Source organism: Babylonia areolata, chromosome 34 (genome assembly GCF_041734735.1).
Source record: "Babylonia areolata isolate BAREFJ2019XMU chromosome 34, ASM4173473v1, whole genome shotgun sequence".
NCBI classification, from domain to species: domain Eukaryota; kingdom Metazoa; phylum Mollusca; class Gastropoda; order Neogastropoda; family Buccinidae; genus Babylonia; species Babylonia areolata.
Window position 1 is genome coordinate 15,847,389 of NC_134909.1, and position 15,445 is coordinate 15,862,833.

General features: G+C 43.2%; 1 protein-coding gene across 2 annotated transcripts in view; it reads left to right on the plus strand.

Moving 5' to 3' along the window:
- LOC143277534 (cysteine-rich venom protein Mr30-like) overlaps nt 1-12,256 on the plus strand; it is a 27,278-nt gene extending 15,022 nt beyond the window's left edge. For both annotated transcript variants that reach the window (XM_076582412.1, XM_076582413.1), the window contains 5 exons: nt 3,441-3,559; nt 3,905-3,984; nt 7,060-7,149; nt 10,089-10,192; nt 11,311-12,256. In XM_076582412.1, coding sequence (XP_076438527.1) covers nt 3,441-3,559; nt 3,905-3,984; nt 7,060-7,149; nt 10,089-10,192; nt 11,311-11,322 — 405 coding nt within the window. In that variant the 3' untranslated portion in view covers nt 11,323-12,256. The remainder of the gene's footprint in view (nt 1-3,440; nt 3,560-3,904; nt 3,985-7,059; nt 7,150-10,088; nt 10,193-11,310) is intronic.
- The last annotated feature ends 3,189 nt before the right edge of the window (nt 12,257-15,445 follow it).

Genomic DNA, 15,445 nt, shown 5'->3' on the forward strand with positions numbered 1-15,445 from the left:
GTCTGTCCTGACAGGAGGTGTGGCATGGTCATGTCTGTCTTGACTCTGACAGGAGGTGTGGCATGGTCATGTCTGTCCTGACAGGAGGTGTGGCATGGTCATGTCTGTCCTGACAGGAGGTGTGGCATGGTCATGTCTGTCCTGACAGGAGGTGTGGCATGGTCATGTCTGTCTTGACTCTGACAGGAGGTGTGGCATGGTCATGTCTGTCCTGACAGGAGGTGTGGCATGGTCATGTCTGTCTTGACTCTGACAGGAGGTGTGGCATGGTCATGTCTGTCTGTCTTGACAGGAGGTGTGGCATGGTCATGTCTGTCCTGACAGGAGGTGTAGCATGGTCATGTCTGTCTGTCCTGACAGGAGGTGTAGCATGGTCATGTCTTTCTTGACAGGAGGTGTGGCATGGTCATGTCTTTCTTGACTCTGACAGGAGGTGTGGCATGGTCATGTCTGTCCTGACAGGAGGTGTGGCATGGTCATGTCTGTCTGTCCGTCCTGACAGGAGGTGTGGCATGGTCATGTCTGTCCTGACAGGAGGTGTAGCATGGTCATGTCTGTCTTGACAGGAGGTGTGGCATGGTCATGTCTGTCTTGACAGGAGGTGTGGCATGGTCATGTCTGTCTGTCCTGACAGGAGGTGTGGCATGGTCATGTCTGTCCTGACAGGAGGTGTGGCATGGTCATGTCTGTCTTGACAGGAGGTGTGGCATGGTCATGTCTGTCTGTCCTGACAGGAGGTGTGGCATGGTCATGTCTGTCCTGACAGGAGGTGTGGCATGGTCATGTCTGTTTTGACAGCAGGTGTGGCTTGGTCATGTCTGTCCTGACAGGAGGTGTGGCATGGTCATGTCTGTCTTGACAGGAGGTGTGGCATGGTCATGTCTGTCTGTCCTGACAGGAGGTGTAGCTTGGTCATGTCTGTCCTGACAGGAGGTGTGGCATGGTCATGTCTGTCCTGACAGGAGGTGTGGCATGGTCATGTCTGTCCTGACAGGAGGTGTGGCATGGTCATGTCTGTCTTGACAGGAGGTGTGACATGGTCATGTCTGTCTGTCCTGACAGGAGGTGTGGCATGTTCGTGTCTTTCTTGACAGGAGGTGTGGCTTGGTCATGTCTTTCTTGACTCTGACAGGAGGTGTGACATGGTCATGTCTGTCCTGACAGGAGGTGTGGCATGGTCATGTCTGTCTGTCATGACAGGAGGTGTAGCATGGTCATGTCTGTCCAGCCCTTCACATTGCCAGACCAACTCTTCCGTTGTTTCCGTAGACGGGACATTTTCCCCTGTGGTCTTGCGGAAGTTGTGATGTTGCTAAAACTACAGCAGCCTGGATTCATCTTTAACTCACTCAGTACGACCAGTCCTCTCTTCTCCGCTACACAGACCCCTCGGATGTCCAGTGGGTGTCTGAATGACCCAACCTTTAGCTTCCGTCGTCAGAATTGTGGTATTCTTTGTCAACATTCACCTCTTCAGTGTAAGAGCCTTCCGCTTGTAATATTTTGACGGTGGTAATTGGGGAGAAACGCTGTTAACGTCGTCTCTTTCGCCGTTCGTATGGAGAGAGTTAAAGTCTCTGCCAGAAGTGTCCAAGTTTCACAAACCCACAGAGCAGTGTGGAGAGCACCGTAGACTTGAGGACATTGTGCTTGAAGCTGAAGCTGAAGCTGATGAGTCTGACCATTGCTGCTGTGACTGTGACGAATCAAATGCAGATTTCCGCTGTGCAGGTGCCAGTTTGACAGGGGTCACTCAAAAGTCATTGAAACTGGACACTCCTTGTTGCTCACCGTTCATGGTCATTGTGGCGGTGACCCTGACCTGACGTTGCCCGTGCTGGTCACCACATCATTGTCATCGTCTTCATCGTCGTCGTCGTCATCATCATTATCGTCGTCGTCATCGTCGTCATCATCATTATCGTCGCCTTCGTCATCGTCGTCTTCATTATCGTCATCATGATTATCGTCGTCATCGTCGTCGTTATCATCATCATTATCGTCGTCGTCGTCGTCGTCATCATTATCGTCGTCGTCGTCGTCATCGTCGTCATCATCATCATCATCATCGACGTGGTCGTCGTCATCGTCATCATCTTCATCATCATAAAAAATATCTCACGACTTGTGTGTACAGTCGTCAGTTTGGGTTGGGTGGGGTGCGGCCGAAAGAAGCTGCATGGCGTACTCCTCCAGGCTGGCTGGTTTCTTGGTGGGTGCTTAACACTCTAATTGCACCATGACCTATGACGTCACCATGCTGACTTCCATGTCACAGGCTCTGGCTCTCCCGACAAGTCTGTTGGACAGGCCCTGGAGGTCGGTGTTTCTTTTCCCCATTAACTCTTTAGGGGTCCGGCTACAGATTTGCCATCTTGGCCCAGAAGTCCAACGGCCCCAGATCGGCTTCACAGACTACAGCTTCTATAGACGAACGTCTGTCTACTTTTCGATGCAGTAACGTCTGCAAAACTGTGGTTGTAGACGGGCCTGCCATTGATGAAGATGGAGTAGTAGTGGTCATTAAGGGTCTGCAGTGAAAAAGAAAAGTTGAAGAATACTACTGGAGAGAGTAGGCACCCCTGTCTAATGCCAACAGTTGTCTGGAAGAAGTCTCTCAAGTCGCTGACAACGATAGCTGCACTACTAGAGGGCCTGGATAACACTGAGGAGCCCTTTTTTTCAGTGTTGAAACCTCTGAGTACGTACTGGTGGTCATTGTGTCACACTCCGTCAAAGGCCCTCGTGAAGTCAATGAAATTGTGGAGTAGGTCTCGTTGATGTTGATGTTTTCCAACGAGGGCACTGCAGTTGATGCACAAGGCACTGTTTCGTCTCGAATTTCACATTGACGATTTCTTCTTCTTCTTCTTCTTCTGCGTTCACTCGTATGCACACGAGTGGGCTTTTACGTGTATGACCGTTTTTACCCCGCCATGTAGGCAGCCATACTCCGTTTTCGGGGGTGTGCATGCTGGGTATGTTCTTGTTTCCATAACCCGCCAACCATGGATTACAGGATCTTTAACGTGCGAATTTCATCTTCTGCTTGCATATACACATGAAGGGGGGTTCAGGCACTAGCAGGTCTGCACATATGTTGACCTGGGAGATCGTAAAAATCTCCACCCTTTACCCACCAGGCGCCGTCACCGTGATTCGAACCCGGCGCCGTCACCGTGACCCTCATATTGACAGTCCAACGCTTTAACCACTCGGCTATTGCGCCCGTCACATTGACGACTAAAATTTGCAAGCAGTGAAATGAAGACAAATATATTTTTTTCTGGATGTTCAAGTGGTCATCGTTTTTTGTTTGTTTTTTTTAAGACCAGATTTGCATGTATGTATAGAAAATCATTTGTTCACTCCTTTGTAAGTTCTTGCTAACATTGATTCCAGAAAGTGCTCACCAGAGCTCCTTCTCAAACTATGTGCAGCAAATCTCGGCCAGAACCCAAAAGATTGGCTGTGGAGAAGCCTTGTGTACTGATCCTGATCCAGACGATCCTTCAAAATATGTCCTCTCAAAATATGTCGTGTGTAATTATCACCCTGGGTACGTTGACAACAGGAAACCCTCTGTCTCTCTGTCTCTGTCTTTCTGTCTCTGTCTCTGTCTCTGTCTCTCTCTCTCTCTCTCTCTCTCTCTCTCTCATAGAAAAGAGTTATCACAATATTTATGCAAAAAGCTGGATGAAAAACTATTGACCAGAAAGAGGTGGGGTGTTGAGGGGGGGGGGAGTATTTCAGGAAGGTAGATAGGTAGATTTTACAGCAAGACTTGAAAGAGCTGAGAGCAGAGATTTAACATAAAACGTAATGAGTATAAGATGATAAGATCTAAAGTGTCGTGACATGATGTATAACATAGCTCTCTCGATTTTTGTTTCTCATCTCTCAGTCTTGGATCGGGAAAAAAACCGTTCAAGATTGGGGACCCTTGCGAAGTTTGTCCCGACAACTGCAAAAACGACTTGTGCGGTACGTATTGTATGCAGAACACGGTTACTGCCACTGTCACTGACTTTGTCACTGTCACTGTCACTGCCACTGTCTGTCTCTGTCACTGTCGCTGTCACTGTCTTTGTCACTGTTACTGTCTCTGTCTTTGTCACAGTCACTGTCACTGTCTCTGTCACCGTCTCTGTCACTGTCTTTGTCACTGTCTTTGTTACTGTCACTGTCGCTGTCACTGTCTTTGTTACTGTCACTGTCTTTGTCACGGTTACTGTCTTTATCACTGTTACTGTCATTGTCACTGTCATTGTCACTGTTTTGATCACTGCTGTTGTCACTGTTTGTGTCACTGTTACTACCTCTGTCACTGTCACTGTCTTTGTCACTGTCTCTGTCTCTGTTACTGTCTTTGTCACTGTTAATGTCTGTGTCAATGTTTTTGTCACTGTTACTGTATTTGTCACTGTTGCTGTCAATGTCACTGTTTTTGTCACTGTCACTGTCATTTGTCACTGTTGCTGTCAATGTCACTGTTTTTGTCACTGTCACTGTCACTGTCTCTGTCGCTGTATTTGTCACTGCCACTGTCTTTGTCACTGTTAATGTCTGTGTCACTGTTTTGTCACTGTTACTGTATTTGTCACTGTTGCTGTCAATGTCACTGTTTTTGTCACTGTCACTGTCTTTGTCACTGTCACTGTCTCTGTCGCTGTATTTGTCACTGTCACTGTCTTTGTCACTGTTAATGTCTGTGTCACTGTTTTGTCACTGTTACTGTATTTGTCACTGTTGCTGTCTTTGTCACTGTCACTGTCTTATTCACTGTCTCTGTCACTGTCTTTGTCACTGCCACTATCAGTGTCACTGTCACTGTCTTTGTAACTGTTACTGTCTCTTTCTTTGTCACTGTTCTCTGCCACTGTCACTGTCTTTGTCACTGACACTATTACTGTCACTGCCACTATCAGTGTCACTGCCACTGTCTTTGTAACTGTTACTGTCTTTGTCTTTGTCACTGTTCTCTGTCACTGTTTCTGTCTCTGTCTTTGTCACTGACACTATTGCTGTCACTGTCACTGTCTTTGTCACTGTCACTGTCTTTGTCACTTTGTCACTGTCACTGTCTTTGTCACTGTCACTGTCTTTGTCACTTTGTCACTGTCACTGTCTTTGTCACTGTTACTGTCTCTGTCTTTGTCACTGTTCTCTGCCACTGTCACTGTCTCTGTCACTGTCTTTGTCACTGCCACTATCAGTGTCACTGTCACTGTCTTTGTCACTGTTACTGTCTTTGTCTTTGTCACTGTTCTCTGTCACTGTCTCTGTCTTTGTCACTGACACTATTGCTGTCACTGCCACTATCAGTGTCACTGTCACTGTCTTTGTCACTGACACTATCACAGTCACTATCACTGCCACTGTCACTGTCTTTTTCACTGTCACTATCTCTGTCACTGTCACTGTCACTATCACTGTCTTCGTCACTATCACTGTCACTCTACTGCCACTATCACTGCCACTATCAATGTCACTATCTCTGTCACTATCACTGTCACTATCAACGGTACTATCACTGTCACTGTCACTATCACTGCCACTATCACTGTCACTATCTCTGTCACTATCACTATATCTCTGTCACTGTCTGTCACTATCACTGTCACTGCCACTATCACTGTCACTGCCAACATCACTATCACTATCACTATCACTGGAACACACTAACTGAAGAAACAGTCTTTTCCTCCCTTCCTGGGCATATTCCAGTCTTCCATTACGACATTCTAAACTCTTTTTTCTTTTTTTTTTCTCTTTTTTAAGGCTTAGCGGTATCAGCTGACTCAGTATCACAGTCCCGCTCAACGGGTCTTGACTATAGCTGGGTCCAGTGTAGATTTTGAAAAACTTTTTTATTGTTTTTTTAATTTTATTTTTTTTTTTTTTATTATGATTATTTCTTAGTTTCAGTTTCAGTTTCACTTTCTCAAGGAGGCGTCACTGCGTTCGGACAAATCCATACACGCTACACCACATCTGTTGAGCAGATGCCTGACCAGCAGCATAACCCAACGCGCTTAGTCAGGCCTTGAGTGCATGCTTACATATTTGTGTACCTATGAAAGTGGATTTCATTTTACGTAATTTCGCCAGAGGACAACACTCTCGTTGCCATGGGTTCTTTTTCAGTGCGCCAAGTGCGTGCTGCACACGGGACCTCGGTTTATCGTCTCATCCGAAAGACTAGACGCTCAGTTTGATTTTCCAGTCAAACTTAGGAGAAAGGGCGAGAGCGGGATTCGAACCCACACCCTCACGGACTCTCTGTATTGGCAGCTGAGCGTCTTAACCATTCTGCCACCTTCCTCCCTGGATTATTTCTTAACCATCCAACCATCGGACCTCGACCTTATATATAACAGTATCGCGAAATCAAACTGATGATTGTGGATACTCAAATGGAAGAAGAAGCAGAAGAAGAAGAAGTTGTAGTCACTGACGGGAATTCCCGACAAAGTCCTATTTTTTTAGCGTCCTCAATTCAGGGACCTATATGATTTTATTTTAACCGGCAATTTTGGTGTGTGCATAATTCTATGAAACGATATTACTATAAGCAGATGTTGTAACGCATTTTCAGTAGTTTTCGGCTCTATTTTGAACATTATTTTAAACTCTTTTTAATTTATTTTATGCAGATTCAGTAACTAGACACTAAAGTGCCGCCATCTTGTTCTTTCCGTTTTCAAGTTGGTCCCGCCGCAAACCGTGAAATTGTAAGTAAAAAAAAACAAAAAAGCAAAAACAAAACAAACTAAAAAAAACAACAACAACCAAAAACAAAAAAATACCAACAACAAAAAACAAACATACATAATTTTTTTTTTTTTTTTTTTAATGGCGGCTTGAGATGATGAGTGTTGTTTCGGGTTCATGATAATTATGGGGTCATTTCGCGTCGTATTGTGCCTATTTCTTATAATTATCGGAAGGGTCGACTACACGCAACATATGCCTCCATTGCAAAACGTGTGTGTGTGTGTGTGTGTGTGTGTGTGTGTGTGTGTGTGTGTGTGTGTGTGTGTGTGTTTACCTGTGCAGACTGCGAGGTCCCAAAGTGTATCCGTGGCGTACAGAAAGGCTGCGCCTGCGACTGTCACCGGGGTTTCTACTCCAAGAACTGTTCGATGCGTGTGTTTCGGTTTCATGCCGTCCATATTGTATACTGCGCTACACTGCAATGCCACCGTGTTTTAAACCACTAATAGGCTACTACTACTACTACTGCTACTACTGCTGCTGCTGCTGCTGCTGCTGCTGCTGCTGCTTCTGCCGTTCTTTCTCTGTCTCTGGACCTTGCAATTGAGAAATGAACTTCCTCTTTTGCTTCGTCAGGTCTCCACACTCAGCTCTTTCCAAGACTGGCCTTACCTCTTCCCAAAATAGCCTCCCTTCCCTGCCTCTTCCTTGTCTTCAGTTTCTCCAGTTTTTAGAGTTATTGCATGCGTGTGAATGAATGACTGGTGCGAAAGCGCTTTGATTTGTCTCTGCACACGATTCAGCGCTAAATAAATACCATTATTATTATTATTATTATTATTATTATTATTATTATTATTTCGACTACTACTACTACTAGTACAACTTCAGCAACTACTAGTACCACTGCTGCTGCCGCTGCTGCTGCTACTACTGCTGCTATTACTACGACGACGACTACAACAACTACTACTGCTACTAAAAATAATGATGGTGTTGATGATGATGACGATGATGATCATGATGATGATGTTACAGTGTATTGTCACCGTGTTTTCTAATAATGATGAGAAGAAGAAGAAGAAGAATGATAATGATGGCGATAATAATGACAATGACAATGATAAATGATAATGATGATGATGATGTTTGTTTCTTTCTGTCACGTCTTCCGTTATAAACAATACCGTTTGAGGCACATCACGTGAGTACATTACGAATTTAAAAAAAAAAAAAAAAAAAAGAAAAAAAAGACGACCCAAAAAATCATAATCACAAGTGAAATTCTTACAAACAACCCCCCCCACCCCTACCCCCACCCCCACCACCACCACCACCGTACCCCCTCTCCTACAACCCACCTCTACACGCGCAGCCCCATACACAGTCACCTCAGCCGCACAGTATCCATATCTATATATCTGCCAGCTTCCCAATTTCTCCCACACGTCGTCATAACAAGAAACACACACACACACGCACACACACGCGCACACACCCACACACACACACACACATGCGCGAGCGCGCGTTTATGCGTGCATGTACGCAAGTGCACGTCAACACGCACACGCATGCACACAGACACAACACACGCACGCACGCACACACACAGAGTGACACGCGCGCGCGCGCGCGCGCACACACACACACACACACACACACACACAACCCGCTCACCAACCTGGCACCTACACAGTGATACGACAAGTTTTGTCAAACATTACAAAAACAACAACAGTATTTGTATTTGTATTTAACGATAGCAACAATAACGACATCAACAAAAACAACAACAACAACAACAATAATAATAATGACGATGACAACAAATATAACGACGACAACAACAATAACGATGACAACAACAGCAATAGTACCACCAACAATAACGACGACATCAACAAAAACAACAACGACAACAACAATTATATGGACGACAACAACAACAATAACGACGACAACAACAACAACATCAATTATAACGACGACAACAACAATAACGACGACAACAGCAACAACAATGACGACGACGACAACAATGACAACGACAACAACAATTATAACGACAACAACGACAACAATAACGACGACAACAGCAACAACAATGACGACGACAACATCAGTTATAACGACAACAGCAACAACAATGATGACGACAACATCAATTATAACAGCAACAACAAAAATGAATACGACGACAACAACATGAACGGTTATACTGATGACAACAGCAGCGACAATAACGACGACGACGAGAACAACAACAACAACAACAACAAAAACAACGAGGACAAAACAACGACGACGGGGACAACAACAAAAGCGACAACGTAAACAAGGCAGACAACATGGACAAACACACTGACGGGTGCAATAACCGAGTGGTTAACTCTCTCCATACGAACGGCGAAAGAGACGACGTTAACAGCGTTTCACCCCAATTACCATCATCAAAATATTGCAAGCGGAAGGCTCTTATACTGAAGACGTGAATGTTGACAAAGAATACCACAATTCTGACGACGGAGGCTAAAGGTTGGGTCATTCAGACACCCACTGGACATCCGAGGGGTCTGTGTAGAGGAGAAGAGAGGACTGGTCGTACTGAGTGAGTTAAAGCGTTAGACTTTCAATCTGTCATCCTGGTAATGGCGCCTGGTGGGTAAAGGGTGGAGATTTTTTTCGATCTCCCAGGTCAACTTACGTTGCAGACCTGCTTAGCGCCTGAACCCCCTTCGTGTGTATATGCAAGCAGAAGATCAAATACGGCACGTAGAAGATCCTGTAATCTGTGTCAGCATTCGGTGGGTTATTGAAACAAAAACATGCACAGCATGCACACCCCCGAAAAGGGAGTATGGATGCCTACATGGCGGGGTAAAAATGGTCAAACACGTAAAAGCCCACTCGTGTACATACGAGTGAACGTGGGAGTTGCAGCCCACGAGGGAAGAAGAAGAAAACAAATACACTGAGGAACATCCAGCCATTTCATGGTACAGATTCTCTGAATCTGCATGCATGACAGTAGAAATTTTCCCAATTCAGAATCAAAATTTGAACATGTATATTTCGATGGAAACCATCCAATCGATTAAACAAGCGCGTTCAACTTTTGATTCTTAGTAGGGAAAATATCATACGTGTGATCCTTACACTTTGTGCAGGGCTAGAAATTATTCGAGATATACGGGTAAATTCCAACCAACTTTTAATTCTGAGCTGGGGAATGTCTTCCTGTAAGATCCATGCACATTGCGCAGGGCTGGAGCCCATCAAAATAATATACTAGTAAGTAAGTTCAACTTTCGATTCTGAGTTGGTAGAACTCTTTTATTTTGATAAGATCCGTGCACTTTTATGCGCAGGGACATGCGAGGACAATTTCCCATGGTGCAAGTACATCAACAAGAGATACTGCAATCGACGTAGCTACCGACACTACTGCCATCGGCATTGCACAGGGTGCAGCGTAAGTAGTAGATAATTGTCTGGTTTGCCTGCTTCATCCATTCAGTCCCTTCAGCGCATACAAAACTCTGCTGCCCGACTCGTCCTCAGAAAGAAAAGATCTGAGCACATCACTCCTCTTTTACAACATCTCCACGCTAGCCCCTATGATGACACAGTAATGACAAAATGAATAATGATACTAACAATAATGACAGTGAAGATACACATACAAGATAATGATATGTACATACAACTTTGTAAAAAAATAAAAAATTATAAATGAGTGAACAAAATCAACGAAAGAATCAGTAAAAAAAAAAAAAAACGAAAGATTTAAAAGAGATATTCAGTTCAAATGAGTTGTAAAAGCATGCGGACTATTCCATATACGCTTCACCACTTCTAGAGAGAGAGAGAGAGAGAGAGAGAGAGAGAGAGATGGGAACAGATTATTTATCTTCGCATAAACCCAATTCGCTTTTAAGGCCATTAAGATCCTACCATTGGTATATATGTCTGAAATAAAGAAGCAGAGAAGTAAATGAAATATATTCAAAGATACAAGGGAGGCAATTGTTTCAGTTTCTCAAGGAGGCGTCACTGCGTTCGGACAATTCCATAATATGCTAGACTGGCATTAATTGGGAACCATCCCAACGGCTGACTGTCCTAAAACCCTCTTGGCCGAGAGAGTGGGGATGTAACTTGGGCAAGACACTTTTTCCACTGCAATCAGATTATAGTCTGGATAGTTGGGACAGTGGTTGCCTGCATGCTCAGCTGTTCAGTTTCAGTTTCAGTTTCAGTAGCTCAAGGAGGCGTCACTGCGTTCGGACAAATCCATATACGCTACACCACATCTGCCAAGCAGATGCCTGACCAGCAGCGTAACCCAACGCGCTTAGTCAGGCCTTGAGAAAAAAAACAAACTATATAGATAAGCTTACATAAATAAATAAATAAATAAATAAATAATAATTATGATATAAAAAAGGTAGTAGTAATGAAAATAAAATAATAATAATAATAATAATAATAAATAATAATAAATAAATAAATAAATAAATAAATAAGACTGCTGTTCTAATGGTCGTAGTCTCTTTGTTTCGTTTTAACTCCTTCCACTTTTCGTTTCAGCCGAAGCAATGACGTTGTCCATCGGACCTTCTCACACCCCAAACTGACGGTTTCCGAGTGCAGACGTTCCGTGCGGCCCTCAACAACCCGTGGACATCACGTGCCATGCGCTTCTATTAATAGACACCCATGCGATCCTGAACATCCCGTGAACATCACGTGACATGCATTTCCATTTATAGACTTCCACGCGATCCTCCACATCCCGTGAACGTCACGTGACATCCTCTTCTAGTTATAGACCTTCTCGGCATGTTCCATTTGAAAAAAACAAAAACGAAAGGAAAACAAAAAAGAAAGAAAAGCCAAAGCAAAAAAAAAAGCAAAAAAAAAAAAGCAGACAAAGGGCAAATAGGCGACTCATCTTCAGAAAATCACGTGACATCCACTTCAGTTTATAGACTTCTTTGGGGTTATTTATTTATCTGTTTATTATTATTTTGTTCTTATTGTTGTTGTTTTTTGTTTGGTTGGTGTTTTTTTTTTTTTTTTTTTTTCTCAAGGCCTGACTAAGCGCGTTGGGTTACGCTGCTGGTCAGGCATCTGCTCTGCAGATGTGGTGTAGCGAATATGGACTTGACTCCGAACGCAGTGACGCCTCCTTGAGCTACTGATACTGATACTGATACTTTGGGGTCTGTACTCACGTGACGAGGGAGAATGAATTTTGTTTCATTAATGTAGCCGTCACGCATTCTGGTAATTGTAGACTTTTTTTTTGTCACACAGTGTGTTTTTTTTTTTGTTTTTTTTAACTATCAGTTTTCACACTTGAATGTTATCGTACTTGAAGAAACTGTAAGGGTCGACGAACTGACCAAATCTTTCGTTCTTTCTTTCCATTGACAGACTGTCCTGTCCGTACGAATACATTCAGATGGAAATGACTGAACATCAACGTCAAGAACTAAGCTCTCCAGCTTGCTCTCTTGTTTATCACGATCAGCTGGAATCAGGGGTGGGCGGGGCGTGGGGGGAAGGGGGGGGGGGGTCGGAGTGGGGATGGGAAAAGTTCTGTCCCTTGATGTTCTCGCTGAGAAGTTAAGTTTCGCATGTGGTGTGCCTAAACGTTTTGAGCCCAACAAGTACATGTGTGTGTTTTTGGTTTTTGTTGTTGTTTTTTGTTTGTTTTTTGTTTTGTTTGTTGTTGTCGTTGTTGTTGTTTTGTGTTTTGATTAATTGATTTATTCATTTATCTTTATTACTCAAGCCTGAAATCAGTCAATAATGCTAGGAACTGAAGTAAGTAATGCTCATAATTTGAGTGAGTAATGCTTAGAGACCGGTGAAGTCAGGGCTGCTCAGACCTTCAGTCAATAATGCTTAGAGCTCAAGTCAGCGCTGCTCAGTGAACCTGAAATCAGCCATGCTTAGAAATGAAGTCAGTAATGCTTAGAGCTCTTAAGTCAGCACTGCTCAAACCTGAAATCAGTAAATAATGCTTAGAGATGAAGTCAGTAACGCTTAGAGCTCTTAGGTCAGCACTGCTCAGACCTGAAATCAGTAAATAATGCTTAGAGATGAAGTCAGTAATGCTTAGAGCTCTTAAGTCGGCACTGCTCAGACCTGAAATCAGTAAATAATGCTTAGAGATGAAGTCAGTAACGCTTAGAGCTCTTAAGTCAGCACTGCTCACACCTGAAATCAGTACACTGAGTCAGCCAGTAATCATCATTAGCAACAACAACAAAGAAAAACAACAGCAACAACAACAGCAACAACAACAACAACAAAAAGTGGCGCTACACCGTGGCAACAAGCTCTCACCGGGCAATGCAGCTTCAATTTACACAGACAAATACATTGTGATATAAAATGATAACAACACAATACTATACTACACTATACTGTACAAGCCGATATAAGCCAATACATTAAAACATAACAATCGAATCCAATACTACACTACACTACACTACACTACACAAGCCAATATAAGCCAATACAATGAAACACAACACAGTACAAATCATTACAGTACAATACAAAACATCATATGTGTGTATATATATATATATATATATATATATATATATATATATATATATACATACATATAGTTTCAAAGAATGACTTTGGAACACTTTCCTGTAGGCCACGTGAAGTTTGTTGGTGCTTTTTTTTTTTGTTTGTTTGTTTCGGGTGGTTGTGGGTTTTTTTCGTTTGTTTTCTTTTTAGATACGCTAATTCTTTCTGAGAAAGAAAAAAAAAACACTCTACTCCCACGCCTTCTCTGTATTGAGACCGAAGCGAAATAAAGATATGATGCATGAATTTCGGCTGAGTCTTCTCTCTCTCTCTCTCTCTCTCTCTCTCTCTCTCTCTCTCTGTGTCTCTGTCTGTCTGTCTGTCTGTCTTTCTGTCTGTCTGTCTGTCTCTCTCTCTTCAGCACCTTGAAAAATTTGCATAAAGACCAGTTACACTGTAGGAGAAAAAGAAATCACTCTTGTCACACTGCACTTGTTAATTTAGATACAGTCAGTAGCTTTATAACAAGAATGACAGGAAATTTTGTACAGCACTTTTTATTGACTTCACAAAAGCTTTCGATTTCATCGACCATGAACTGCTGTGGGTTATCAGAAAATTACATCAAACTGATCATCATCTTCATTCCTTCAAAAAATGCCAGCAAACTGCATACTTCAATACATATGTGTCAAATGCACAACTTGTCATGTACGGCATCCCTCAAGGTTTTCTACTTGGCCCCCTTCTGTTTGCAAATACACACACACACACACACACACACACACACACACACACACACACACACACACACACACATATATATATATATATATATATATATATATATATATATATATATACATATGCTTTTTCCATTGCACACAAATGAATCCTGTGTACTTTCCTGTAACGATACGTGCAACAATACACAAAGGTCCCACTGATCTTAACTGTGTATCTCGATCAGTCATTACAGTCAGCTGCTGATAGAAGAAATCAGCGATGGTGTGAATTTAATCACATGTCTGAACCCCATAAAAAAACACCTGCATTCATAACGAGAAGGTACTACTGTGACTGGTGTGTCCAGCTCCAAATCCTGTTCACAAACATATAATGCTTCATAAGAACAAAGCCTGATGCACCACAAGGTACTGCTCTGACTGATGTATCCACCTCCAAACACTGTTCAAGGTCTGACTAAGCGCGTTGGGTTACGCTGCTGGTCAGGCATCTGCTTGGCAGATGTTGTGTAGCGTATATAATAAATTATGGATTTGACCGAACGCAGTGACGCCTCCTTGAGCTACTGATACTGATACTCACGTTGTTTTTGCTGCAGTACATGTTTTCTTTGACACACCAAAAAACAACAACAACAAACAAACACACACACACACACACACAAAAACACCGCGTCTTACAATTATTGAATGGAGATGGTTCATAGCTGGTTAGTATAGGACTGGAAATGTTTGGAGATGGGATTGGTAAGGGAATGGAGGCGGGAGTGGGGGGGGGGGGGAGAACCCACACAACTCATAAGCTTTATGGATGCAAGGAAACACAAAGAGACGAATCTGGGTCATAAAAAACAATAACAAAAAACAAAACAAAAAACAAAAAGACAAAGGCTGGTGCTGTGTGTTTTGTGATGTGACTGGTGTTATGTAACCAGTGATATGACTGACACTGTGTGATCCGAGATGTGACTGACACTGTGTGACTGATCCGTGATGTGACTGACACTGTGTGATCCGTGATGTGACTGACACTGTGTGATCCGTGATGTGACTGACACTGTGTGATCCGTGATGTGACTGACACTGTGTGACTGATCCGTGATGTGACTGACACTGTGTGATCCGTGATGTGACTGACACTGTGTGATCCGAGATGTGACTGACACTGTGTGATCCGAGATGTGACTGACACTGTGTGATCCGTGATATGACTGACACTGTGTGATCCGTGATATGACTGACACTGTGTGATCCGTGATGTGACTGACACTGTGTGACTGATCCGTGATGTGACTGACACTTTGTGATCCGTGATGTGACTGACACTTTGTGATCCGTGATGTGACTGACACTTTGTGATCCGTGATATGACTGACACTGTGTGATCCGTGATGTGACTGACACTTTGTGATCCGTGATGT